This window comes from Vombatus ursinus, unplaced genomic scaffold, assembly GCF_900497805.2.
Source record: "Vombatus ursinus unplaced genomic scaffold, bare-nosed wombat genome assembly UNPS02009205.1, whole genome shotgun sequence".
In the NCBI taxonomy this organism is placed as follows: Eukaryota; Metazoa; Chordata; class Mammalia; order Diprotodontia; family Vombatidae; genus Vombatus; species Vombatus ursinus.
In genome coordinates, this window is record NW_020948983.1 from 20,499,202 (window position 1) to 20,524,863 (window position 25,662).

Here is a 25,662-nt window from a genome sequence, read left to right on the forward strand (position 1 = left end):
ATCTGTAAAATGAGCTGGAGAAAGAAATGGCAAATCATTATAGTGTCTTTGCCAAGAAAACCCCAAATGGGGTCACAAAGAGTCAGACATAAATGAAAATGACTAAACAACAACAACAACAACAAATAGGTTTAGGAAGGTTAAATGATTTGCCCAAGATCCTGCAGAGAGCAAATGAGACTCAGGTCTCCAAACCATGTCTTCTGATTCCAAGTCCAGCACTCTTTTTTCCCTCTACCAAACTTCTAAACCCCTCAGTTCCCTGTCTTGTTCTGTAAACAAGTATGAGTTTCATTCCTCCACTCCCTGGAAATAGGTTTCTCCACTACAGCATAGTGTGGTGGGATGAGGATTATGAAAAGAGTTGAACCAGAGAACCTTGATGGTCCCTCTAGTCTTAAAGGTCTAGGGTTTTAGTGCCTTCTTCTGAGCCTGTGGAAGTATCTTTGAACCATTTCAGGGGTTCTCTGAAGGGTCTCCTTAGAATATCCTCAAGAGAAGGTCTCATAACAACTTCTCTTTCCAATTCAAATCAACAAACACTTCAATGTTTACTATGTGCAAGGAAATGGGAATACAAAGACAAAAAAGAAAGTCTAGTCCCTAGTCCTACTCAAGGAGTTTATATTCTACTAATTTGCATTTACTCTTTCCTCTCTTCAACTGACCCCCTGACACCCAGTAAGGGGGATGATGGGGGAACAATCCCAGGTTTTCATCAGGAAATTAAGCCATAGCCTTTGGAAGTGCTACAATAAGGTTATGTCCCCTCTCACCCCCGTAGGAGAGAGGAGTTCTGCTAGTATTTTGCAAAGCGCGCACGTGCGCGCGCACACACACACACACACACACACACACACACACACCTGCCCATTTCTTCTTTTCTAGAAGAGAGACCTGAATGTAGGACTTCTTCCAAAATGGAAAACATAGCTGCCTTCATAGGGCCCCACTGAGCATAGTGGGCTCTATCAACCATTGCTCACATGTGACCATCACCCCATTTTCCACAAGTAGACCATCCCCTCCCATCCAAAAAATAGGAAATCGTGGGTCCTAAGGAGAATGTGGATAGTGCCAGGCTGTTGTCCCATTTCCACTTATGGAAACCCAGCTCAGAGTCTGGGATGCTGAAGGGCCAAAGGGGTATCTAGAGGAAACACCACACATAGCCCTTTGATTTGTACAGGATATATAACCCCCATGGCTCTGGGCTCCATATGTGCCTGGAAAGCCATATGATTTCCCCTCTCTTCCAATCTGTGGCCAGTCCATGGGGCCATTAGAGCATTGGCTCCTTAAAAGTAAGGATTGTTTTATTCTTTGCATTCCTAGTGCCTAGTACATATAGGGATAAGGACAGGACCAGAAATTTCTTAAGTACAGAGGACTCCCAGGTAAGGAAGCTCCTTTTAATAATGCAGTTTGTTAGAGAGCTGTCTAGAGCACTGAGAGGTTAATTGCGTGGGTCAAACAGTTAGTATGTCACAAAGTGAGACTTGAACCCAGGTCTCCTTGACTGTAATACTGGTTTGGTTTCCGGTATTCCACTGCTGCCTCTCACCAGGCACATAGTAGGAGTAGGCACTTAATAAATGTTAACTGATTAATTAGCTTCTCTGTATGGGCATCTTCTGTGAGTCTAGCCTCTGGGGTGTTTCCCTGAACTTTACAAATTGAGTTCTGTATGACCATTTTAATCCCTGTGTATTTGGGTGAGTGCTTGAATCCATTCCTTTTCCTACTGTGGCTTCTTCCTAGATGTACCCAATGCTTGGCTCAGGCTCTGTGCATGGAGCTAGGGCGCCATAATGTGGCCATTATGAGAACCGCAAGTCCCTCTGGTAGCACCTTGAAAAACAGGATCCTCAGCTGTGTCTCACCTACCCCTTACTAAATCCTGGAAACATAAAGCTAGAAGGATCTCTGCTTTCACCTAACTGCAATTTTACAGATAAGCACGTAGGCCCTGTCTTACCCAAGGTACCACAGGTATAACATAAGCAGAAGCCACCCATTCTATTTTGGGGCAGCTTTGATAGCCAGAAAGTTCTTCCTTGGTCATTGGAATACCCAACAAACCTTTGTAGAGCACCTACTATGAGCAGAGCACTGTTCTAGGTGCTGGAGGACATACGAGGTTTAGACAATAAAACATAATCTGTCCCCCCATTGTTCCCCTTCCCCCTTGGTTTTAGTTTTGCCCTCTGGAGCCAATCTAAATAAACAAATACCTCTTCTCCATGAAAGCCCTTCAAATTGTTGGAAACCTTATGCCCCCACCTCCTGAGGCTCCTCTTCTCCAGGCTAAATATTGCCGATCCTTTGGCCCACAGGACATAGTTCTGAGTGTCCTCTCCATTCTGGTCACTCTTATCTGAATTAATTCCAATGGTCTTCCTCAAATGTAGTGCTTAGAACTGAGTATAATACTCCATACTAGGGCTGACCAGTAAAGAACACAGAAAGGCTTTTTATCTTGAATATAGGAAACATTTTTGTTCTATACCTCTGTTGAAGCCCTGAGATTGTGTTACTTGCTCCATTTTACAGATCGGAAACTGAGGTTCAGAGAGATTGACTTCTTTTTGGTCACATGGCTAGAGTAAGAGATAGAATTCAGATTCAAGATTCAAGTTTCTCCAGATTCCAACTCCAATGTCTTTCTACTATACTCACCACACTGCTTCGAAGTGTCTCCAATTTAATCAGTTTACCAACAAACATTTATTAGGTGCTTCCTGTGTCCCTGGTTGTGACCCAGGCAGTATGCTAGGGCCTGAGGATACGAAAACAAAGAAATTAAACCATCCCTGCTTCTATGCCAAAAAAGGCCTACTTCGTCACCGCATTAAGGGGGTACTAGGTTTTCAAAGAGAAGACAGTCAGGAGTGGCACATGTGAAAGCTACAGGTTTTATCACGTTGGGAAAGCTTCAAGCATGAGACTGACAAAAGAATGTCTGCTGGCTGAGGAGTAATCTGTGAAGCAAAGAAAAATATGAAGATGGGTCTCGATCCTTTCCCACTTCTGCAATGATGGTGACAAAGTAGCAAAAAGGGAGCACAGGGTGCTAAGAATCAAGCTGCTTTTGGAATGAGCTTCAGACTTGAAATCAAATGCTGCTTTAGATTATTACAAAGTCACTGTGTGATTTTGTACAAGTCACAACTTCTGTGAGGCTGTTTCTTATTTGTAGAATAGGAGCAATAATAGCAGCTACCTGACAGGGCTATTGTGAGAATCTAATAAAAATAATGTATGCAACAGACCTTGAAAACCTTAAATCACTATATAAATGAGTCATTAACACTGTTGTTATTATTGTAAGACAGTGTGCTATACTGGATAAAAAGCTGGCCTCGAAAAATAGAAATTCAAGCCCTGCCTCGGACACACACTAGTGGTAGGATTCTGGGCAAATCATTAGCTTCTCAGTATGCTGGGCAGTTTTTGCAGATCACAAGTTGCAGAGTAAGTGCCAACCTAGAGTGGTAGGGGGAGCTTCCTCTTCTAGGAGTTCCTTACGCCAATGAAATCAGATTCAGCCTATATCCTACCATTACTACTATTTGAAGTGTTGATTTCATATTCTAAATGTTAGACCGTTATCCAATGAACAACTTGGTGACATAACTGCTGAAGAACCTGAATCATATAAACCTTAGTATTAGACCCACTTAAACAAGATCATTTGAGGGCAAAACTGGGAGGACAACAAAAAGACCAAAAAATGACAAAACCAACGATTTTCTTTATCAATGATATGGAAGCCATCATCACCAGACTCTGACCTCGCAATTCCAGATGTACTGCAGGTAATGGAGGGGTGGGGAAAGAAAGAGAAGTAGCCCTGGAAGGGGTGCTACACATGAATAAAAACAAAAACAGGAAGAGCAGCTAGACCAGGCCAAGTTATACACAGAGAAGTTCTGTATTAAAAGCAATATGGTTTTGAGGACATTGAAGGACTAAAGGTCTCAAGATATCTGAAAAAAGGAGATGATACTGAATAACTAGGGGGGGCAGGGAATCATAGAATTACTACTTAAAAAAAAGATGTTCAAGAAAAATATTTAACTATAGATTTATATGCTTACACATTCTCATCTCTGCAAAATCTTTGAGGTTGATATGCATGCCAAAAAGAACATTGTTGATGAGACTATGAGAAGGAAACAGACTTTTACAATGGACAGTCTACAGCAGAGAGCACCTTTCCCTTGGTATAAATGATTGAAAGGTGCTAAGAATACAAGATCCCTTTGTGATTGTTTAAAAAATGCAGTCATTAGTACAAAGGCTCTCTTCCCATGCAAATGTTAAGATAATATAAGATTCATTGATTGATGCAACAACAGAGATCACTTTAATAGCACTATGCAATAGTGAGTTATTTCCTTGATGATTGCCTGATTATTAATGTCAATAAAGGCATAAAAGAGGGAAATATATTCTACCCAAAGGTGCTTGTCACTGTCATGGATGATGTCTGATGAGTGAATATTCCACCTGGAAAAAGGATTTATGGAGAATGAGGCCTTCCAGATGCACCTGTTTCCTGATTTGATTGCATCAAATCTTGGAATACTACAGAACCTTCTATATGAGGTTCACAACCACCCAAGAGAGTTCAGCCTGGTAATTCGCATATAAAATTCAAGTGAATGAAGAATGAACATTGTGTAGACTATAATAAGCTGTTGAATAACTAGCTCATTGAGCTGGCTTTTGGTTGCTTTTGGTTTTTCTGATATCTATATTCATCTATATCTATAGACATATCAGAAACAGTAGGTGAACAATGAGATAAGCTCAGAATTAACTAAGAGGCTAGAATTTTTTTTAAAAGTTTATTTTTTTAACTGGGTCTCCCTATCTCTCATGTATCAACCATTCCCATGGCCCCCAATTCCTCTGAATGGCATGAAGTCTTTGACCAACTGTTTTCTAGCATGGGCCAGTTCACTTCTCCTTAGGCAGCCTGGTGGACCCTGGAACCAGAGTGGGGCTCACCATATTGGTGCTGGATTTAGCCTTAAGGTAGCTCAGGGATTCTAGAGCTCAAGTAATCCACTAGTTTCAGTGGTAGCAGAGACTATGTAGACCTTTTTTAATACTAATATTCATCTGATAATGCAAGTCATGATAGATATCACAGCCTCCAAAGAATTACTGTTGTGGGCCACCCAAAGGGCAACAGGGAAACATAGGATGGGTGTGAATAGGCTGCAGGCATATTGTCAACAATAACATATCTGCAAAAAGTGGCACGAAATTATATCCAAGAGATATGTGCTAAGAAAAGGAGGTGAGTTGTTCCTATATTGAGATCAATGGGTAATAGATGGACAACTCAGGTGCTGCACCAGTACCTACAGGACGTTAAAAGACTTAGGGAGCCTGAGGCATGTTAGGACAACAGCCACTGGCGCATTCAAGACTCTGACAAGAGTCACTAAGTACCAAAAGTGGTTGCACTGTGATCTTTGTTCTTGTGAGAAGTCCCCACAGCAATAAGATCACAGATCTCTTGAAATCGTGAAACACAAAATCGCAGTCTTTACTGGCTGTCAAAGCTCATGGTTGACTCATTTTAAGATAATGACCAGCGCTAACCAAGGTCCATTCTACACAAACTGCTCTCAAGCCACATCTCTGCTGTTCAGTATTTAAGCAATAATTTGCTTTTAAACCCAGAGCAGGCTTTAAACCCAGTAAAATTTCATCCTTGTAGCTTGCCAAGATCTTTTTGAATTCTAATTCTGTCATCCAGCTATGCTTCCTAACTTTATATCATCTTTGGATTTGATAAGTATGTTTTTTATGTTGAATGCCTTCATTTAAGTCACTGATAAAAACATTGACCAGAACGTGGAACACAACGTGAACAGGAAAGAGTACTGGACTTGGGGGCCGGATGATCTGAGTTCATGTCCCATTTCTGACAATTGCTATACACATATAGTTATGGTAAAATCATGTTTCCTTTCTGAGCCTGTTTTCTCATTTCAAAACAGGGTATGGTGGTGGGTAGGTTGGGTGATGGCTCTTGTTCTGTCACTATGCCCAACTCCCAAGATTGTCAGAGGCAAAACTTTGTAAACTTGATTGCCACATAATTATAAAAACCAAGCTTGGCCCCACAGAAGAGTTAAGAAAATGCCCTCCTTTGTGGAAGAGGCAACGGACTATCAGAATGGAATAGTGTATATATTGTCAGACACAAGGTGATGTGCTGGTTTGTTGAATTGCTTTTTTCCTTTCTTTTTAAATCTTTATTACAAGGGATGGCTCACTGTGGGGCGTGGGGGGAAGAAGGAAAGAGACATATATTTGGAAGTGTGTGATATAAAAGCAAAATATATCAATAAAATAAGGAAAAAATGAAGTGTTATGTGAGCTATTATTAACAGGGTTGAGGCAGAGTCCTGTGATATGCCACTAGGAACCTCCTTCTAGACTGACACATATTCAAATATTAATCATCGCTTTTAAGGTCATTCAGGTAGCTCTGAATCTACTTTTTTTTTTTTTTTGGTGAGGCAATTGGGGTTAAGTGACTTGCCCAGAGTCACACTGCTAGTGAGTGCTGTTTCTGAGGCTGGATTTGAACTCGGGTCCTCCTGACTTCACAGCCGGTGCTTTATCCACTGTGCCACCTAGCTACCCCTGAGTCCACTTCTCTTATCCAGCCTAAGCCTCCTACAATGAAAATTTAAGACTTTGTCAAGCCAAGTGTGATGGCTGAAGCTGGTGGATCTCATGAGTTCAGTAATTCTGACCTGCAGTTATGGCTAAAGTGCATCTGGTGTCTACACTGAGACCAGCTATCAATGGCAAGTCCCTGAGAGATGGGGAGGGGCACACCAGGCTGCCTAAGAAGTAAATTGGCTCAATCTCAGGTAGACAATAAAGTATATCAAGGTTCACATCCTGATCAGCAGTGGGATGGGGTCCATGAGAGGCCACTGAACTGCGCAAAACAGGGAAGAGTTTCTCTCATAAAAACAAATTTACTTATTTATTTTTACTTTTTGGTGAGACAATGGGGTTAAGTGACTTGCCCAGGGTCACATAAAAACAATTTTTAAAAAAACTGTTGGTATCTTACTTGTTCTAGGAAATGACCTCTCAATGTCTCCTTTTGCCAGAGCTGGGATTGTGGAGGTAGTAGTAGGGATAAAAGTGGCTCTAGGCCTCAGAATTTTGGGGAAAGGGCCTGCATAAGAGTGGCTGCCCTAGGAAGTCAAGAATCAGGAGCCAGGTGAGGAATCCTGTATAAAGCAATAGTCATGAGGTCGGAAAAACATTCTGCCACGGGAGGCTGTGGGCAGGTAGCTGATCATCACAGCCCACAGGCCCCAAGTTGTGTCTGGCAACAGACACAGGAGTCCAATAGAAAGGAGACTAACACTAAGGCCAATCTCTGACTCATCCAGGAATCTCTACTATGCTTTGTTGGGGAGAAAACTAATCTTACATCAACCCAGAATCAGCAGGTGAGGGTAAGCGAGCTAGGTTAGGGAATCCATAAGGAGGTAACCTGGAGGAGGATGGAGAAAGGCAAAGGCAAGAAAAGATCTTGCAACTTCTCTGGGAATGAAATGGTCTGTTCAGGAGTTCCATCTGGGATAGAACCTGGATGTAACAAGTATATGGTCTTTGCAATCGAACAGAAATTCACTTGTAGGGTAACAGGCCAATACATTGAATAGTTCAGTCACTCAAGTGATATTACCACCTTTAAGAGAACTGAGATACAACAGTGAGGCTCAGCTACAAGGTCTTACTGACATGTTAAACGGGACATGAAGCTCCTCCCCAGCTCCCACCACCTAGGCAAGTAGATAGCACAGCGGACAGTGCTGGACCTGAAATTAAGACCCAAGTCCAATCCCACCTCAGACTCTTCCTAGCCGAGTGACCCTAGTCAAGTCACTTAACCTGTCTGCCTTGGTTACTTCATCTGTACAATAGGAATTAGGTTCTTGTAAGGATCAAGCGAAATATTTATAATTAGGGGCAGCTAGGTGGCAAAGTGGATAGAACACCGGCCCTGGATTCAGGAGGACCTGAGTTCAAATCTGGCCTCAGACACATAACACTTACTAGTTGCATGACCCTAGGCAAGTTACTTAATCCCATGGCCTAACCAAAAAAAAAATAATAATAACATATATACATATATTTGTAATTAGCACAGTGCCTAACACATAGCAAGGTGCAGGACAAAGGTTGGAAGCCATGAGTTCTGGTTTCTGCCCCTAGCTCCCCAATTCATCCCAAGGGCTCGAACGTATCCTTTTCCTCCTCCTTATCTTCAGGAGTATATGTGTGTGTTTTGAAAGTGGCAGAGAGAATCTAGAGTTGAAAAAGACTTCTAGGGTCATCTATTTCAACCTGTCCCTGAACAGCGACCATCTCTGTTATCTTTTGCCACGAGGGTCATCCAATACCTGGTCTCAACATGTGCACCTACTAAGCATATTCTCTGGTCATGTTTCATGCATATATCCTCTCCCCTACCCTTAGTATAGGAAGATGAGGGAAAATGTTTTTTTTGGGGGGGGGGTATTAGTTTCTTGTCACTTATTTTGATATTCTATTTGATTGAATGTCTTTCACTTTTCAAAACATGGTAGACATGGAATTCACTACCTTGAGGCAATCTATGGAAAGTTCTAATTGACAATAAGTTTTTACCCATATCAAGCCTAAGTCTGCTTCTCCACCACTCCACTTCAGAATCATGCAGCAGACTAATCCGGAAGAGAAGAAACATCCTTTTACAGTTGGTAAAAAAAATTTTCAAAGGTCAACTCTGTACTCCTCTTCCTATGGAAGTGCAAACAATTGGCAAATCAACCTTGGAGCCCCAGACTAGAACGTGAATGATTGTGCTGAGGGAGAGTCTTCACAGGAGTTACTACAGGCAAGCAGGTGCAGTAGTTTAAGTCCCAGGATGGAGCATGAGTACAGTCTGTAGGAGCTGCAAAGAGCCTCCCCAACCTCTCAGCCGCTGGGAAAAACTGCACAGCTATGGATGGCAGAACTAGTGTGACTCTGCTTGGCCCATCAGCTAGCAGAAATGGAGAACTGGCTGATTTCAAGGTGATAGTAGGGCTGAGAAGATAAGCCAGGCCACTAACTAGCAATACGTGGAATAGAGGTGAGGTGCAACCCACAGGTATCCTGAGAACAAATGATAGCCTTTCCACCAGATATCAACCAGCTTTTGAGAGGTCTGTCTGTAGAAAGAGCAATAAGCTCCTTAAAGGCAGAGACGGACTAGTTCCCTTATGTCTATCTCCTGAATAAATGTTTAATGAATTGGAGAGGGAATAAGCAGAATAATTTCAGAGATTTGCCCCCACAACATCTGCCCAAATATGTAGTAGGTGATACCACTTCTGAGAAGGTAGGAACCACACGTGTCATCTCTGAACAAAATGTGACTCAAGTATGTACAGGGGCATATTTGCCAAAGCGCCTAACAAAGATGTTACTTGTGGGAATAGATGTTACAAAGTAATTGGACCAAAGTGACCAATAAAGATGTTACAAGAACCAAGGATACTGCCTGGCTCAGTGATAAACTCTTGGTAAACTTCATGACTATTTTCTTTGTATATCCAGCATCAGCACGGTGCTTATAAAAGGGACAGAGTATGGACCTGTGAGTTCACTGGTATGGGGAACTCCTAGAGGAGCACTGTCCCTGCAACTTATAATTGCTTAGAGCACTAAGAGGTTAAGAGACCTATCCAGGGTCACACAGCCAGCATGTCTCAGAGGTGGGGCTTGGACTCAGATCTTTCTGAAGCTAGCTCTCTACAGCACACTCTCTCTCTATAAATGTTTATTGAATTTTCTTTTTTTGAGCTAGGCAATGGGGTTAAGTGACTTGCCCAAGGTCACACAGCTAGTAAATGTCAACTATCTGAGGCCACATTTGAACTCAGTCTTCCTGACTCCAGGGCTGGTGCTCTATCCACTGCGCCACCTAGCTGCCCCTATTGCATTGAATTGGCCAGAGACTGAAGAAATTGAGGCTAGGAAAGTGGTTGGCCATTGTTGCATTTAGTGTAGTCCCAGAGGGTTAGGGGGAGGCAACACAAAGGGTTGATGGAACATTGGTTAATTTATAGGACAATGGAAAACAGAGTGAGGGTGAGGCGAATGGTAGAACCACTCTTTCAAAACGTCCTAGAATGTGGATGAGTTTATGAACTACAAAACTTCTCAGACATCCTCCAATCTCAGATGAGGAAGGTCTCTCCATCAGCCTGAAACCAAGTAGGTATTTTAGTAGCCACAAGACCTCCAGCAAGTCCAAAGGAATGAGCAGCTGGCCAAAAGGGGGCAAGGATCCTGTACCTGGCATGCCTCCAAGGTTTTTTATCTACTCTAAGGTAAAGTAGAATTGAAGATGGTCAATTCTATACATGGAAGGTCTACAGGTGGTGAGTCCTTAAACTCCAAATCCAGCACCCTTTAAATTTTACCTTCTCCTACAACTTGTGACTTTGGCTCAGTCATGTTGCCTATCTTTGAATTTCCCATTTTCTTCTTACCTATAAAATGAGGTTGGATTACATGATCTCTAAAGTCCTCTCTGGTTCTAAATCTTTGATTCTTACTGAGCTTTAGTTAGAAATTGATCCTCCCTCCCAAGTTTCCAAGGATTCATCTTGCTATTAAAACAACCCAACGGAAAGAACACCAAGTCTGAACTAGAGCTCTGATACTACCTGTTTGTGACATCAGGGCAAGCAATTTTAACCTTTCTGGGAGCCTCACATTTTTTCTTCTGAAATCGAAGTTAGGCTGGATGGTCTTTAATGTCCCTTCTTCAAGATCAAAGTTACACTACCTAAAAATGGGGCCTTGATTCTCACTTCTCCAGAAGATCACAGTAATGAGCACATTCTCCTTGTTGCCATCTTAAAAGGAGGTAACAGCTAGTATTCATACAGTACTTTAAAGGTGTGCAAGGTGCCTTTACAAATATCTCATTTGATCCTCTAAAAGATAAGTGATTTGCCCAGGGTCACATTGCTGATATCTGAAGCCAAATTTGAGCTCATGCCATTCCTGAATCCAGGCCCAGAGCACTATCTACTATACTACCTGGCTGCCTCTTACTTCAAGGTCAAAATATGGTCATAACTCTGGACTGAGAGAAAACCTAGGTTCAAGTCTCAGTTCTACTACTAACTAGCTGTGTGACCTAAGACAAATCACTTCACTTCTGCCTGTTAAAAAAAAAAAAGAAAAAAGAAATGGATTTGATTTCAAAGGTGCCTTCCAGATTATTGAAGTAAATCCCCAAGATATTTAGACTATATATGTAGTTATAAGCTGTTTCTACAATATGCAGGCCCAAATATAAGTTGCAAAAATATAAGCCAGATTTAGGCAAGAAAATGTGTCCTACAATCAAATCACTTGTAAAGCCCATCACTTTTAAGCTGTTTTTTTCCCCTTTAGTTTAATATTTTTTTCTAGCAGTTACTGCAGAAAACAGAATAAAGACACATCTATGATGATATAAGCACAGAGTAACATGGCCCAGTTTGCTGGGGATCCAAAAACTGCTTGAAGGAATATCTAATTATCAGGGGTGGGTATGGCTAAGTCTGAAAACAGATTGTTTCCTTAAGGACTTTAGAAAGGAGATACTTCACACTTTTATTTCTTATGGAAAGAGTATTATTACTATGTGCATTTTTCTACTATGAACTTGGAGGCAAAGGATTCTGAAAATCTAATGCCCTAAGGAACCTAGGATAGCCTTTAAAGCTCTGATGAGTCCTTGGATTCAGGAGCTGTCAATCATATATAGTCTGCCAATGAAGTAAAAGTTGGAAGGATCCAGGAACTTGGCAACTGTTAATAGAAGGCATCAGTTTTGGAAAAAGAAGTAAGAACTCAGTTGAGAGGCGTGGGAAAAACTACTGCATTGCAGGTATTAGTTAAGATGTAATGGCAGGGAGGTCTGAGCCCACCACCAAGGTCATACGGTTACTAGGCACAGATAGAAGCTTGGAACTACAAGAAGTCAAGCTTCTCAGACTAAAAGAACCAGATGGCTTAATTATGCTTCAGGCAAACTACTCCAAAGGAGAAGGTAGCATCTTTGGGACCAGAATCAGGACACCCAGGATGAGAGGACAGTGCATAACCAGCCTTTGGAGTAAGACAGGGAAGCATCTTCCTCATCTGAGTTCTATACTACTTTAAGGTGAGAAATGGGAACAGGAGATTGGGTATCCTAAAAGCTATACTCATCTCAGCAAGATTAGGATAAAAATTATAAACTCGCATCCCTATTTCTTTTGTTTCCTTCAAAGGCAAGAAAGGTTTGTGCATCCTCAGTCAGGGTAATTCAGACGTATTTAAAGCTGGTAGTCATTGTACTGGTCATTGAGTCCAACATGCTCACTTTATAGATGAGAAAACTGAGCCCAAAGAGGCTAATCTGAACTCGGGTCTGACATAGGATATCCTCTAGTATGCAGCTTCCACAACAGAGCTGAGCCCTACAGGGTGGCTGGAGATTCCAGCACAAATACAAAGGAAACAGTACACATAAAATGAGGCAAATTATATACTCTTAGGTTTTATGCCCTATGACTCATTCCCAATCATGGTATGTCTATACCTCCTAGCCAGTTATCATTGATAGCACTGAGAACACACTCTCACCAGATCACAGATGGCCTTGAGTACAGTGAAGAGACCTGGTACCAGTCTGAAGAGATAACATGCTTAACGTGGCCATGCTAACAATCACAAATTGAGTGGCAATAAAGGGGAAATAGGATGCAAAGGGTTGAAGGAGAGCTGCATTCCGAAATCTAGGAAAAGACTTAACCACTACCTACAGAGCTAGGTGCTTAGTCTGTTTCATATTTCTCATCTGACTTCTATGTAAACATGTATCAGGAATCGTAACCTAAATATCTCCCTCATACTAGAGTTGGACCCTTGCCCACCTCCTTTGCGTTCTTAAGTACAAGGGCCCAGCTTACACTTTGGAGGTATATTAACTGTTAGCACTTGCACAGGGGGGCAAGGCCTGCACCTGGGTCACTCTTGCTTATCGATGAGATCCTTCCCCTCTGTCTCCTAACAGATTCAGATTAATGATCGCTCATTCCTAATTGTCAAATTTCTTTTCCTTCATCCTGTGTCTAATCACCAGTGACAGAAACCATTACGCAAATGAGCAGACGACTTTCCCCAACTGTTCCCGTTGGTAAAAACCTTGTAATTTAGAGCTCTGATTTGTAGGGGAAGCTGCATCTCCCCAAGGCGTCCTGGGCATCTGCTCTATTTTTGCGAAGAGCCACCCACCCCCAATCCAGAGCCCCCAACAAATATTTGACTTTGCATAATTAATCATAACTTTTTTTGTATCTGTGGTGGAAGGTGAGACACCAGAGTTCCCACCTGCTGGCCTAACAAGTGACATTTACACTGACCAAGAATTCTACTCTATACATTCCATTTCCTTATATGATCAGTTAGCAGACACCATGAAGAGGACCGCTTTGTGTCAATCAAGGAGTTTAGACAGGGGCATCCACAGCATGTGTTTCGTCTAAGCAAGGGAAGGGGGGGGGAAGAGACGGAAAGGGGATCTGCCCAGATTCAAACTCTCTGGAGTCAATGTGGCCTGGCAATGTCAAGGGAACAGAGCAGAGCCAGCCAGGAGATGGGAAGAGGATAACACTCAGATCCCAACCCAGTTGCATTTTATAAAATGCCTTCAGCTAGATCCTCAAATCCAAACTGAGCAGCCCTGACAACCAGTTATTTGTGCCTCCTGCCCTGGGGCTTGTGAGAGGCCTGGCATGGGTTGCTACTGACTTACTACTGAGGGTATAAGAGAAAGACTGAGTTTATCCACCAGGCTTGGCTTTCCTTGCCCTTTTTCTCACTACAAACCCTCAGGTCAGGTGGGAGACCAAAAAGAAACACAGATCATAGCACTCAGGTCATTTCCCAACACTGGTTGTTATTGAAAGAACTACACTAGAGAAGGTGCCATGTCTTCCACACTCACACACACCCTGTTCCCATCAGAGAGAACACCAGGGCAGGCATAGAAAGCACAGGGAATTTACAAAAGTAAACACCCCCTCCCCTACATACACTAGTCTATCAGTGCATTATAAGCTGAGCTTCTGGGAACAAGAACCACTGCTCAGACACTGAAGTTAAACCTTTGGCAAAAAAAAGAAAAAATAAAACACATTTCCTCCCACCTCCCTCACTCCTTCCAGGGAGACTTCCTGCAGGAGGGCAGTCCTCAAGTCACTCAAGAGGACCAAAGAAAGGCCCATCCCTGGTGGCTGCAGCTACTTTGACTGGGGAGGGGGGGGTGCTTTTCAGAGGTTTGGAGCATCTGTACATTCAGAACTAGGAGTGATGGCAAGGGCTCTGGCTCATCTCCCCAAGTGAGGGCCAAGGGAGCAGCCCCAGTTTACCTCTTAGGCCCCATTCAACTGCTCCCATCACTGACCCCACTATCGGTGGGGATGAGCAGTTGGCTTGGAGCAAGAAAGCCAGGAAACTGAATCCCAAAGGAAGGGGGCTAGAAAGGGGATTCCTGAGCCCCAGAGGCTCTATCTAATAAACCTCAAGCTTGTTGCAGCACGGCCCAACCAATATAAATAGGTTAAAAACCAAATTAAAAATCATCATGGTGGGCCAGGCAGCAACTTCCCTGCAGTAGTACCCAGTGGAAGTGAACCAAGTCAGCACGTGAAGCGTTGATAGACAGACTTCAGCCACAGTGTGGCCAACAGAAGAGTCACACACAGGCCAGGAAGCTCCTTCTCCTGTAGCACAGTCTTGGCAGTCAGATTGTGGAAGTATGTTGGTAGGCAGATCCTGGCCACAGTATGGGGACAAAGATGTACACACACAAGCTAGACAGCTCCTTCCTTCTTGTGGAACCCAAGATACACCCATGCTGTACAAAAATCAGACTAGACTGTTGATGTACAGGCAGATTATCTAGCCAGAATGGGGACAAGAAAGGCTGAAAAACTCAGAAGTTCCAGGAGCCTGGGAGACTAGTCATCAGGTCCACAAACTCCCTTCAAAGATGTCAACATGATCCAGGTAGACTTGGCTCCTTTCCTTACCCAGACAATGGCAGTGAGACTGTAGGACATCATGCCAAGTGACAAGAGCACCATCACAGCCTCAGGGGCCTGGGAGAAAGGACACAAAGAAAGACAGACAGACACACACACACACACAATGACACAAGCTGGAACTCCACAATGAATGCAGGACTTGGGGGCAAAGAGGGAAGGTGAGTAGGAACAGAAGTGGAAAAGGAAGAAATCACTCAAGATGGGAGCAGAGGAGGGTGGGTTGCTGAACTGCCCCCACCTGACCTCACACTCCTGCCCTGGGAGGCTGGGGCAGGAACCCAGTCTGTTAAGTGCTGCGTGCAATTACTATCACTCTGGATCTTCCAGTCCTCATCAACGAAGCAGCGTGGACCGGACGACGAGATGGGATGGGATGGGAGGGATGGCAGTCACCCAGAAGGAGGCCTCAACCTCCAGGCAGGCTAGTTGTATCGACCCTTGATCATCGTGTTCAACAAGGGGCCCACCTGTGCAGAGACAGGAGGATTGAGTCACAGAGTTACCTGCAACAATCTCACCACCACCTCCCTGGCCTGGAGACTGGGAAAGAAGCAGCTGCAGAAGACCTCGGACAGGCTAGGGATGGGAAACTGGCTGTCTTTTAGACAAAAGTGAAGTCTCATTTACCCTCCATTCCTTCCCCTCTCAACTAGAAGAATGGGGTGGAGACCACCTAACATTACAGGGAATGGCCAACACCCTCTGGAGTCTATTTTGCATCAGCTCTCTCCCACAATGCCCTGCAGCATCACGCTGTGCCGAGCTGATAAACAGATGCCATGTTCTTCCCCAGGGGACAGAAGAGCTGATCCCTAAACAGACAACTGACACACATGTGCATATTTCTGTAGGCTCCACGAAGAACTCTGTGGATGCTGTGTGTCCCTATCAGATCATGTGCAATTAAGGCTAACATAAACCTAACACCCACCAAGTGTCCTTGGGGCACTGAATATGGCAGTGTCCCCCTCCATAGTGAGGAGACAATATTTCACAACTATCAGCCTCTCCTATGCTCTGATTGATTCACTGAAGTACCTTTGTGAGAATCAGGTCCCACTAATTCCCAGAGCTGCCTTGGTACAGCTGTGAGCATGCCAGGAAATGCTTTACTGCTCTCTCCCCAATCTTCAAAAAATCCCTGGAGGATTCCCCCAGCCAGCACACGAGCCCCACAGGGAAAATTACTGCCAGCACAGAACAGGTTCCATAGATCTGTCGGCCAAGCTTGGCATTCATTAGGTAACAAGGGTTTTCTAAAGATGCCTGTAACCTTCATGGAAAATACAATAGTTTCCAAAATAAGAGGAACCAGGGTTGATGACACAAATTCTATCTCTGCCCATCAACACCCCTGCCCACCCAATGGCCACAGCCTCAACCCAGGGCTAGCCATACCTCTTGTGGGTTCCCTAGGGCCTCTCCCAGCATCTTCTCAATGTTTCTCATTATGGCCACTTTTTGATGAGCCTTGAGAGGATATTCAATCCTCTTAGGGGTAGGTGCCCCCTGTAAAAGAAGCAGCAGTTCATGAAATTATCCAAGTTACCCTCAGTCCTTGGACAGAGAACAGGCACAACCAATGGATGCTGAGAAATACCGACATTATCAAAGGTCCTCATTGTGATGGAAACCGAGGATCCTATGAGCACAGATTTGGGGCCAGAAGGGACCTTAGAAGTCACCTAGTCCAAACCACTCAATTAACACTTGAGGAAACTGAGGTCCTTAGAAGTGGCTTGCCCAATATCACAGAGCTAATAAGCAGCACTCTAGATCTAAAGCACACAAGTTTTTGGACTCAAAATCTAGTGTTCTCTCCATTTGACCATGAGGTTTTTTTGTACTCGGGGAGTTGTGCAGTATTCTATTTTTAAAATACATTGTACTTGTATTTCCTTTTGCAAGGATGAAAGGATGGGAGTGAGTCAAGGTAAGGAAGGCTTCCTGAGGCAGCACACTTAAGCAGGCCTGAGATGGTGACTGAACAAGTACACTCAGACCGACAAATCCCCAGTGAACTGTGGGGTGTTCTGGGAGTAAAGACACCATTCTCTTGCAGAAATGAGGAGGGAACTGGAAGCTCTAGACCTAAAAACAAAACCAAACAAAACCAGGCCAAGCCAGGCATAAGGAATCATACAGTGTAGTAGGGAAAAAGCACTGGAACTAGAATAAGAAATCCTGGATTCAAATCTTAGCTCTGCTACTTACCACCTGTATGACCCCGGGCAAGTAACTTACTCTTTGGGCCACAGTTTCCTCATTTGTAAAATGAGGACATTGTAAAAGATGATCTCTAAGATCCCTTCTGCCTTGAAATCTTATGATTCTACAAACTATAACCATAAAGAGAAGCTTAGAAAATTTAGGTACAACCCTTTCAGGGACTGTATAGTTTTGGGGGCTTTTATGTATGTATGTATGTACGTATGTATATATGTATGTATGTATGGTATGTACTTCTAATTACCTTAACCTGTCATATTATTTCTGAATGTGTAGTCTTTTTCCTCCTTGACAATAAAAACCCTGGAAAATGTACACCATGCAAAATAAGACTTAAAAAAAAAAAAGACCAATGTGGGAATTTGCTCGACTATTAATATTTTTGAATTTGTTTTCCTCCCCGCCCCCACAATGGGAGCAAGGTGTGAAGGAGAGAAAATAGATTGTAAACTGAAAAAAAACAAAATTAAAGAATTTTTTAAAATGAACTCTTATAGAAAAGAGTATATGGTGGCAGAACAAAGAAAAGCAGAAGCAGATGTGAACCTGACAGTGAGTAAGGCGAGACCTAGGATAAATCTGGTCTTGAACACTAATTAGTTGCATGACCTTGGGCAAAGTCTTATCTGCTAAGTCTCAGTTTCCTCTTCCCTGGATAAATGGAAAAATATTAGAGTACTTTGCAGTGTTGTTGTGAGGCTCAAATTTGCTACCTTATATACATAAAGCTCTTTTGGAAATCTTAAGTGCTATATAAGGCACTATATAAAACAGCTACTGGTGCCTTAAATAAACCACTGGACCTGCAATCACAAAGACCTGAGTTCAGATTTGGCCTCAGACACTTATCAGAGTCTGGGCAAGTCATTTAACCTCTGTGCCTCAGTTTTCTCAACTGTTAAAAGGGGATAATGATAGCACCTACCTTTCAGGGTTGTTGGGAGGATCAAATAAGATGTCTGGAAAGCGTTTTGCAAACCTTAAATCATTACATTAATGTCAGCTGCTATTATTTGTAAATGTTAACTATTACTATAATGGCAAAAGCAGAGAAAAGGGGAAAGTGAATTAGGAATCAAGAAGACTTGGGCATCAGCAAGGTCTAGGAGGCTTAGTTACCTTAGGGTTTATAGTCCACAGTGAAGATTTAGAAAGCAAGTAAGGGCAAGATTCTCTGGACCTCTTCTAAGAAAAACTAGTACGCAGGGAACCTCCCTGAGTTCAGCAAAGTCTAAGTCACTCCTTCCCCTTATGGGGGCACCTGAACCTCCCTCAGACTTGTGCTACTTCACCTCCCCCCGCCCACAAGGAGACCTGAACCACGAAGTGATCTTCTCACTAATGGAAACCCTTCACTTCACCAGGGAAACTAAGCCCCAGAATAAGCACACCATAGCCTGACTTCCTCCCATCACCACCCTTACCCCAGGAGAATAATATTCACCTTGTACCAGAAGTTCACAGTGATGGTGGTTCCCCCATTCAGTAATGATTCTATGTGATGCCACCTGCAACAAAATAAACTAACATGCTCCAGTTCTGCCATGGGTATTTTTCAGAATGAAGTGAGAACTACACAAGGTCCAGGGCAAAAATATAAAAAAATAGCTAAGTCATCACCTAAAACCCCTGAGGTGAAGGGTACTGAGACTCTTAAGACAAGACTTATACTCAGTCTCCAAATATCAAAGAAACAAGATCAACAGACCTTCTGGGATTTTTATTGATAAGAGGAATAAACATTATGTTGCCTTTATCAGAAGAGAGAACTGTCATTCACCTGCCAGGCTTAGTGAGCACCCACTGGGGATCTGCTAGCAAAACCAAGGAGGTTTCAAGCACTTTCACAGAACACAGGTAGTTCTCACCAGGGAATACAAGGGACATCACACCAAGTCACAATATGAGGCCACTTTCCCCACCACCCGTCTCCTATCCCTTCTTACCAGTACATAGGGATGTAAAGAACATCACCAGGGCCAACCACCGTCTCATAGCCAACCACATTCTGGAAGTTTGGGAACCTCTCATAGTCAGGATTGTCAAAATCCACCTGGCAGATTCAGTGAGAGAAGAAATTTATCAGCCAACAAGTATTTACTGATATCTAAGCTAGATGTTACCTGCATTGATAGAAGAAATTTCCTTAACTGGAGTTCCCCACACCAATGAAATCCTAGATTTAATCTCTATCCCTGAGCCGGATGTTGGGAATTAAAAGGTGAAGGCAGCACAATACCAGGAAATGTATAGCCTACTTGGGAGGCAAAACTAAACATATGAAACAATCAGAGAATAATAGATACAACAAGTCTAACTATGAAGGATCCTAAGACCTGGTAGTCTGGGAAACGACTGACACAACCTAAAGGTTTGGGAGTTTATCCCAAAAGTTTGAATGTTGGGAATTTTGGAATATGCTGTCAAAGCACAAACAAAAATATCCTAGTGGGACAAGAATCCTGCATGTGATGGGTCAGAAATCATTTTCTATAGAAAGCCAATTAACACCTCCGTGGCTACCCACAGTCAGTTTATGCCCTACTATGCCTAGGACTTCCTAGGATAATGTATACAAGTTATTCTGTTCTATGCTTGGCAAACTACAATGACTTAACATAACAATCTCAAAACTCAGGGAACACAGCTTGAAGGTCTGGGTCTGAGAATAAACTTTTTAGGGGACGGTAAAGATTAGTCCAAACACACCAGCCCACTCCAAGACAACATGAAGTATAGTAAAAAAGGATAATGAAAAAAAAGTGAACCTATACAGGGCACAATTACCCACAAACATCAAAAACATCAATACAAAGGTCTTGGGAATTGTTGCCAAGTGAGAATACAGAATACAGAATTACAAGTGAGAAGAATTACAGAATAATTTTTACAGAATAATAATTAAAGAATTACAGAATTATTTTATATGCTAAAATATAATTCTGACTCATCTGCCAGGTAAGCGATTTTTACTTAAAGATTCAACACAACAGTGCCCACTCTCCCATGAAAGAGAAATATTATGAATGAGTCTGAATTGCCTTCCCCCATACCCTGTTAACTCACCTGACTCTGCCTATCACAGGGATGGTGCACAGGGTAAGGATAGAGGCACTCAAACTGATCTGGAGGAAACAGGATGCATCGCTTATAGCCCTTAATTTGAGCAAAGAAGTTTTGTTGTTCATCATAGTGAGCAGGTGTCACATTTCCTGCAATAGTGAAGATACTGTCATCAACAACAGAGCTATAATGAATAGGCCAGAACAGGGGTCTGACAAACTCTGACCCAAGGTCCAAATCTGGCCTACCACCTGTTTTCGTATATCCCCATGAGCTAAGAATGTTTTTTACATCTTTAAATACAATAAAATTTTATTTAAAATGTAAAAATCATTTTTCATTCAGTCTGTAGAAAAACAGGTATCAAATACAGTTGGTTGTAGTTGGTCACCCCCTCAGCTAGAATACAGAATCTAGGAGAGGCTGCATGAAAGTACTGAAGGGTCAAACATCTTTGATGTTTGGGAATCTCCAATCTTTCCACCCACCTAAGGACCCCAAATCATCAAAATTACAAAAATATATATGAACTAATTCTAAGCATGTACAATCACAATTTCCAGCAAAACATCTAAGTGATAGATGTTTAATGTGCAAGTAGTTCACTAACTATCAAGAGCTAAAAAGTTTGCCAATCATAAAATATCAGATTGTGCTGACAGCTGGTATCGCTTCAAGAGTAAGATAATGTACCAAAACAGTATTTGTAATTTCGGCAAAAATGGCAGACTATACTCATTTTTTTGATTTCCAAGGCTAATACCTTTTGCTAAAAAGTCCACTTTAAATAAATCCATTAAGAAACACTGAAAACCAAGGAGTAACACAGGCATTCCACTCTTGGATGAAGCCAGCCAGACAATCTGAGCTGTATGAATTGGCTTTTAAACTTCTCACCAAAATAAATAAATAAATACATACATACATACATACATACATAAATAAATAAATTGACCTTCTCACAGCACATGCCCAAACCCATCCCAATCTTTACCTCCTCCACCCATGCCAGTGCTATAACTTCTTACAGAATCTACGTAGCGTATTACAAAGAGGACATTTAGTACACATTCCTGAGTGACAAAAATGAAATCTCTGCAGCTCAGAACTATTTCTTCAATGGTAATGGTTCATAAATATCCTTGAAGATGAGATGATCTGCTCCCCCACTACCCACCAATGGCAGGCAACCAGGAAAACAAGACCGTATGTTAACTCAAAAATAACTTGTTAGGTCAGCAAAGAGCAAGCGTGTGTCAGCTTGAGAAAGAAATTTCAAATAAAACTGAACTGTGACATTAAGTTAGATCATAAGGAATCAGAACCTGCTAAAGAAGCACTTGGAAGGGGAGGAACTGTTTTAGAGCCCAAATCTAAGAGACCTAAATACTAAATGAATGACTGAAAAGACACTCTCTCTCCTGACAGAAACCAAACATCTTGTCCCAGATTAACACTTTTCTGGGCATGATAAAGACCTTGGTGCTTTGGAGAAACTCCTAAAATCTAGGTTGGTATGGCCCACAATCTGCTGGGGAGATTACTCTAGCACTGGGTCACTGAAACTTACAACCACTTCTAGATTTTGGCTTAGTTTCTTACCTTCCATGCCAATGAGCAGCAGGTTGGAGGTCAGCTGCCCCCAGCCACGCTTTCCCTGCTGTTTATTAATCCAGTTCCAGTTAAAACCCAAGAAGTCCATGACAATCTTCCTGCCTACTGTGTCATTGAGAGTCTGCTGCAGATACAACCTATATTCCCCAAGAAGAAAGTTTCATTAGCATAGATTCAAGTCACAGCCTCCCCACATCCTGAAATACAAACCCACACCCAAAGCTGGCACAACCCCCACAAGGAACAGCTGCAAACAGCCAATACTAATCTAGGAAATCTAAATCCTTTCCCCTATATCTCAGGGCTCTAACATCGAACCTATGCTCTTAAGAACTCCTGAGACTGAAGAATTCTTATTATGCCTTTCAAAGCCTCCAGCTTATAGCAATTTTCTAAAATAAAGCATAAGGCTTTTGAAGATTTTCTCTCCCAGTCAGGTGTTACCCACAGGACATGGCAGCTCAGATGAACTGGCCATAATCACACACAAGGCCAAACATGGCAATGACATTCTAGGAGGAGCCTAGAAGATTATCAATCACCTCAAGGTGGCAGTACTATTTGAACTATCTCAAAAGCAGAATCAAACAACAAAACCAATGGAATATGCTTTGTAAACAAAGTGTGTGTCAGCTATGACTGTCACCAAAAGAATAAGAAGTGGGCAAAATAGCAAGAAAAATTTATAGGAAACAATTCAATCCTTCAAAGGCCTAAAAGGGCTACTTACTCCCATCAGGAAGGCAGTCATATCTCCTGGGCCTGCCTTAACAATCACAAAATTTAAAGTTCAAAAGGACTTGACAGGTCAATCTAATCTAATCCCCCCACTTTACAGATTTGAAAAAACTGCGACTAAAAAAAAGTTCAAGTGACTTGGCCATGGTGAAATTAAGGAACTGAGCCAGAACTTTAACTCAGGTATTCTGGCTCCAAATGCAGAGTTCTTTCCACTATACTGGATTGCTCTTAATGATGAGAAACTACTAAACTCAAACTAAATGCAGAAGTTCTAGGAAGGTGCTGGGAGCCCTGAATCCTGGGCTTCCTACACTGCTCCTTCTACACCCGACAGATATAGTGCACAGGCTCAGAGGAATTCTTACACAAGAAACCTGTTTTCTCCCAGAACCACAGCACAACAATTACTGGACAGGTGTCCAGAAGACACAATATCAAAGCCCATACAGTCTTCTACCCACAAAAAGAAATTTAAGCTCCTCTGGCAATGAGATTCCTAAAAGATCAGAATCCAAAGGCAACAAAATACCATGAAGAAGGAAATATCCCAGGTGCATGGAACACAGTGCTGGGAAGACCAGGGAATGGATGAGGTTGGTGGTGAAATGCCCAAAGATAATCTAATTGTGATGAATAATAATTTCCATGAGAGTTTCTGGGCAATTAATCAATTTAGGCTAGCATATAATCAATAAATCGGAAAAGTGGGTGCCCCTGAAAGACAGAGATCAACCCAGACTGGTGAACAATCAATGAGAAGGGGTGGAAGCCGAGATGGGCAAAAAGTCTTCAGCTCTTACAGTGGAGAACTAGGCTAGATTAAGAGACTCAGCTGCCTCTAGCTATTTGGACAAAAGAATCCATCTCTACCCAGACCACTTAAATCAAACACAATGGGCTGGGAATTCACCTAGATTAAATACTCTTTATATTTTAATTAGAAATAAACTCTCCTAGTTGGGTAGGATCAGGGAGCAGCTGGGTCCAACACAGACTTCAAAGACTGGTCTCTGAATGAGGAAATAGGGAAAAATCCTGGATGCCCCCTTATTAATAATCATTTCTCTCATAATCACACATCCATGTGAAAAACTACTCAAAGAAAAGATCAACCCTAGGTTAGACCCTAGGATGAGCTGCTTTAAGAAGAGAAGTGAATTTTGTAAGCCAAAAGCACTAATAAGCTGCCAGACCGACGATGGGCAATGATCAATGATTAAGAGAGAGATGTGAGATTGAAGGCTCAAATTCCCACACATTTATTTACATGACCTAGAGATGTATGACAATTCAATGGATGTACAATAATGGTTTTTCATCTGGACCAATGTAGGCTGTCCAAAAGGCTGCATCTACAATTCACTCTTCCCCCAACACAGCACTGTCTCCTGCTAATAGCTTATAGAGACAAGGATCACAAATCACAATCAAAAAGCAACCACGTATCTACCCATCAGCCACTTCTCAGATCCCAAGTTAACTGTACTGGCCTTGCCTGCTACACCAGCGAACCACCAGAAAACATAAAAATCTAAAGTCATCAGAGTACTAAGGATTAAATCAGTGGAATTCTAAGATGGCAATTCCTGCACAGTGGCCTTTGACAGGGTATCAGAAAGAATAAGAGATGAAGTCTATCTACTGCAATTCTAGCCCTTACCCCTCACTCCAGTACAGCTCCTACTCAGCTTACCTCTCTTCACTGCCCCGTTGCTGTATGTCCTGTAGCTTCTCTACAAACTCATGGAATTTCATCTCTTCCCTGTTGGACCTTGGTTTAAAAGTTTGGAAGTTAGCCATCTTTTTCTCATCATAGTACAGGAATTTGTGGGTACTGGCACTATACACTGAGAAATCTCCATTGCCAATATTCTCTTGTAGATAATCCAGGTCCCATTTCAGGGCAGGATACACTAAGTTTGTGTCAGTCAATACCACAGGCTCCTGAGGAAAGAGCACCAGGCAAAAAAAAAAAAGTTGGAGAACAGTCCTTCAAGCTCCAATCCTGCAAGCCATACTCTATTTTATTCTTTCCAGTGCCATCCTAGAGGCATTCCCATGTCATAATGCCTCCTTAGACACTTCACTCCCGGGAACCTTATCCTCACTTCCTCCCTTATGTGTCCCACTCTTAAGATGACTCCCCCTTAACAAACTCCACTCGAACTGCTCCAATTTTCTTCAGATCCATCACACCACTTCCCTTCTGAACTTCCCTACAACCTCACTCTCAAAACACCCCCCTCTGCCCAATTCCCTTTAACTCCGAATTTTAAAAACTCGGAAATCCCACCTCTTCCAAATCCTAGCACCGGACTAGTGCCACTCCACTGTCAATAAGCTCAGACATCCTAGACTTCCTCAAGTGCACCCCTCTTTGTCAAAGCTCCGACCCTTTCTTTTCCCCTTTCCCTTCCGTCCCAGAACCTCCCCTCACATGTTCCCCCGACCCTTCCCCTCTCCAAGCTTCTCTCGGAAACCCCACTAGGGCCCGTCAGGCCTCCCTTCCTCTGTCTTCCCCTCCCCCCCGCCTCCACCTCACTCTCGATGAGCTCCTCCGCCCGAGGATCGCTCTGGCTCAGGCGTGGGATGGGCTGGGTCCGAAAGCTATAGCTGCGGAGCTGGGACTCGTCCCAAGCCAGGATCGGAGTCTCGGGCTCCTCTCGAGGGCCCCCAGAACCCGAGGCCGAGGAGGCCGCCGCCGCCGCCGCCGCCGCCGCCGCCGCCATCTCCGCCGCCGCCGCCGCCATCTCCGCCGCCAAACCCGGCTCCACCGGAAGCGAAGGCCCCGCTCCCCCCCCCCCCGCCTCTTCCGGAAGAAGCCACTAATGATGGCTAG

General features: G+C 43.0%; 1 protein-coding gene across 1 annotated transcript; it reads right to left on the reverse strand.

Annotated features, from left to right (window-relative positions):
* Nucleotides 1–12,600: 12,600 nt before the first annotated feature.
* Nucleotides 12,601–25,537, reverse strand: HIF1AN (hypoxia inducible factor 1 subunit alpha inhibitor; the record flags this gene model as incomplete). Its single annotated transcript, XM_027851661.1, has 8 exons — nucleotides 12,601–15,643; nucleotides 16,575–16,685; nucleotides 18,850–18,913; nucleotides 19,352–19,458; nucleotides 20,472–20,617; nucleotides 22,071–22,219; nucleotides 24,517–24,767; nucleotides 25,361–25,537. Coding segments are annotated over 8 exons (1,050 nt in total), but the record flags the coding sequence as incomplete, so codon positions are not given.
* Between the last annotated feature and the right edge of the window lie 125 nt (nucleotides 25,538–25,662).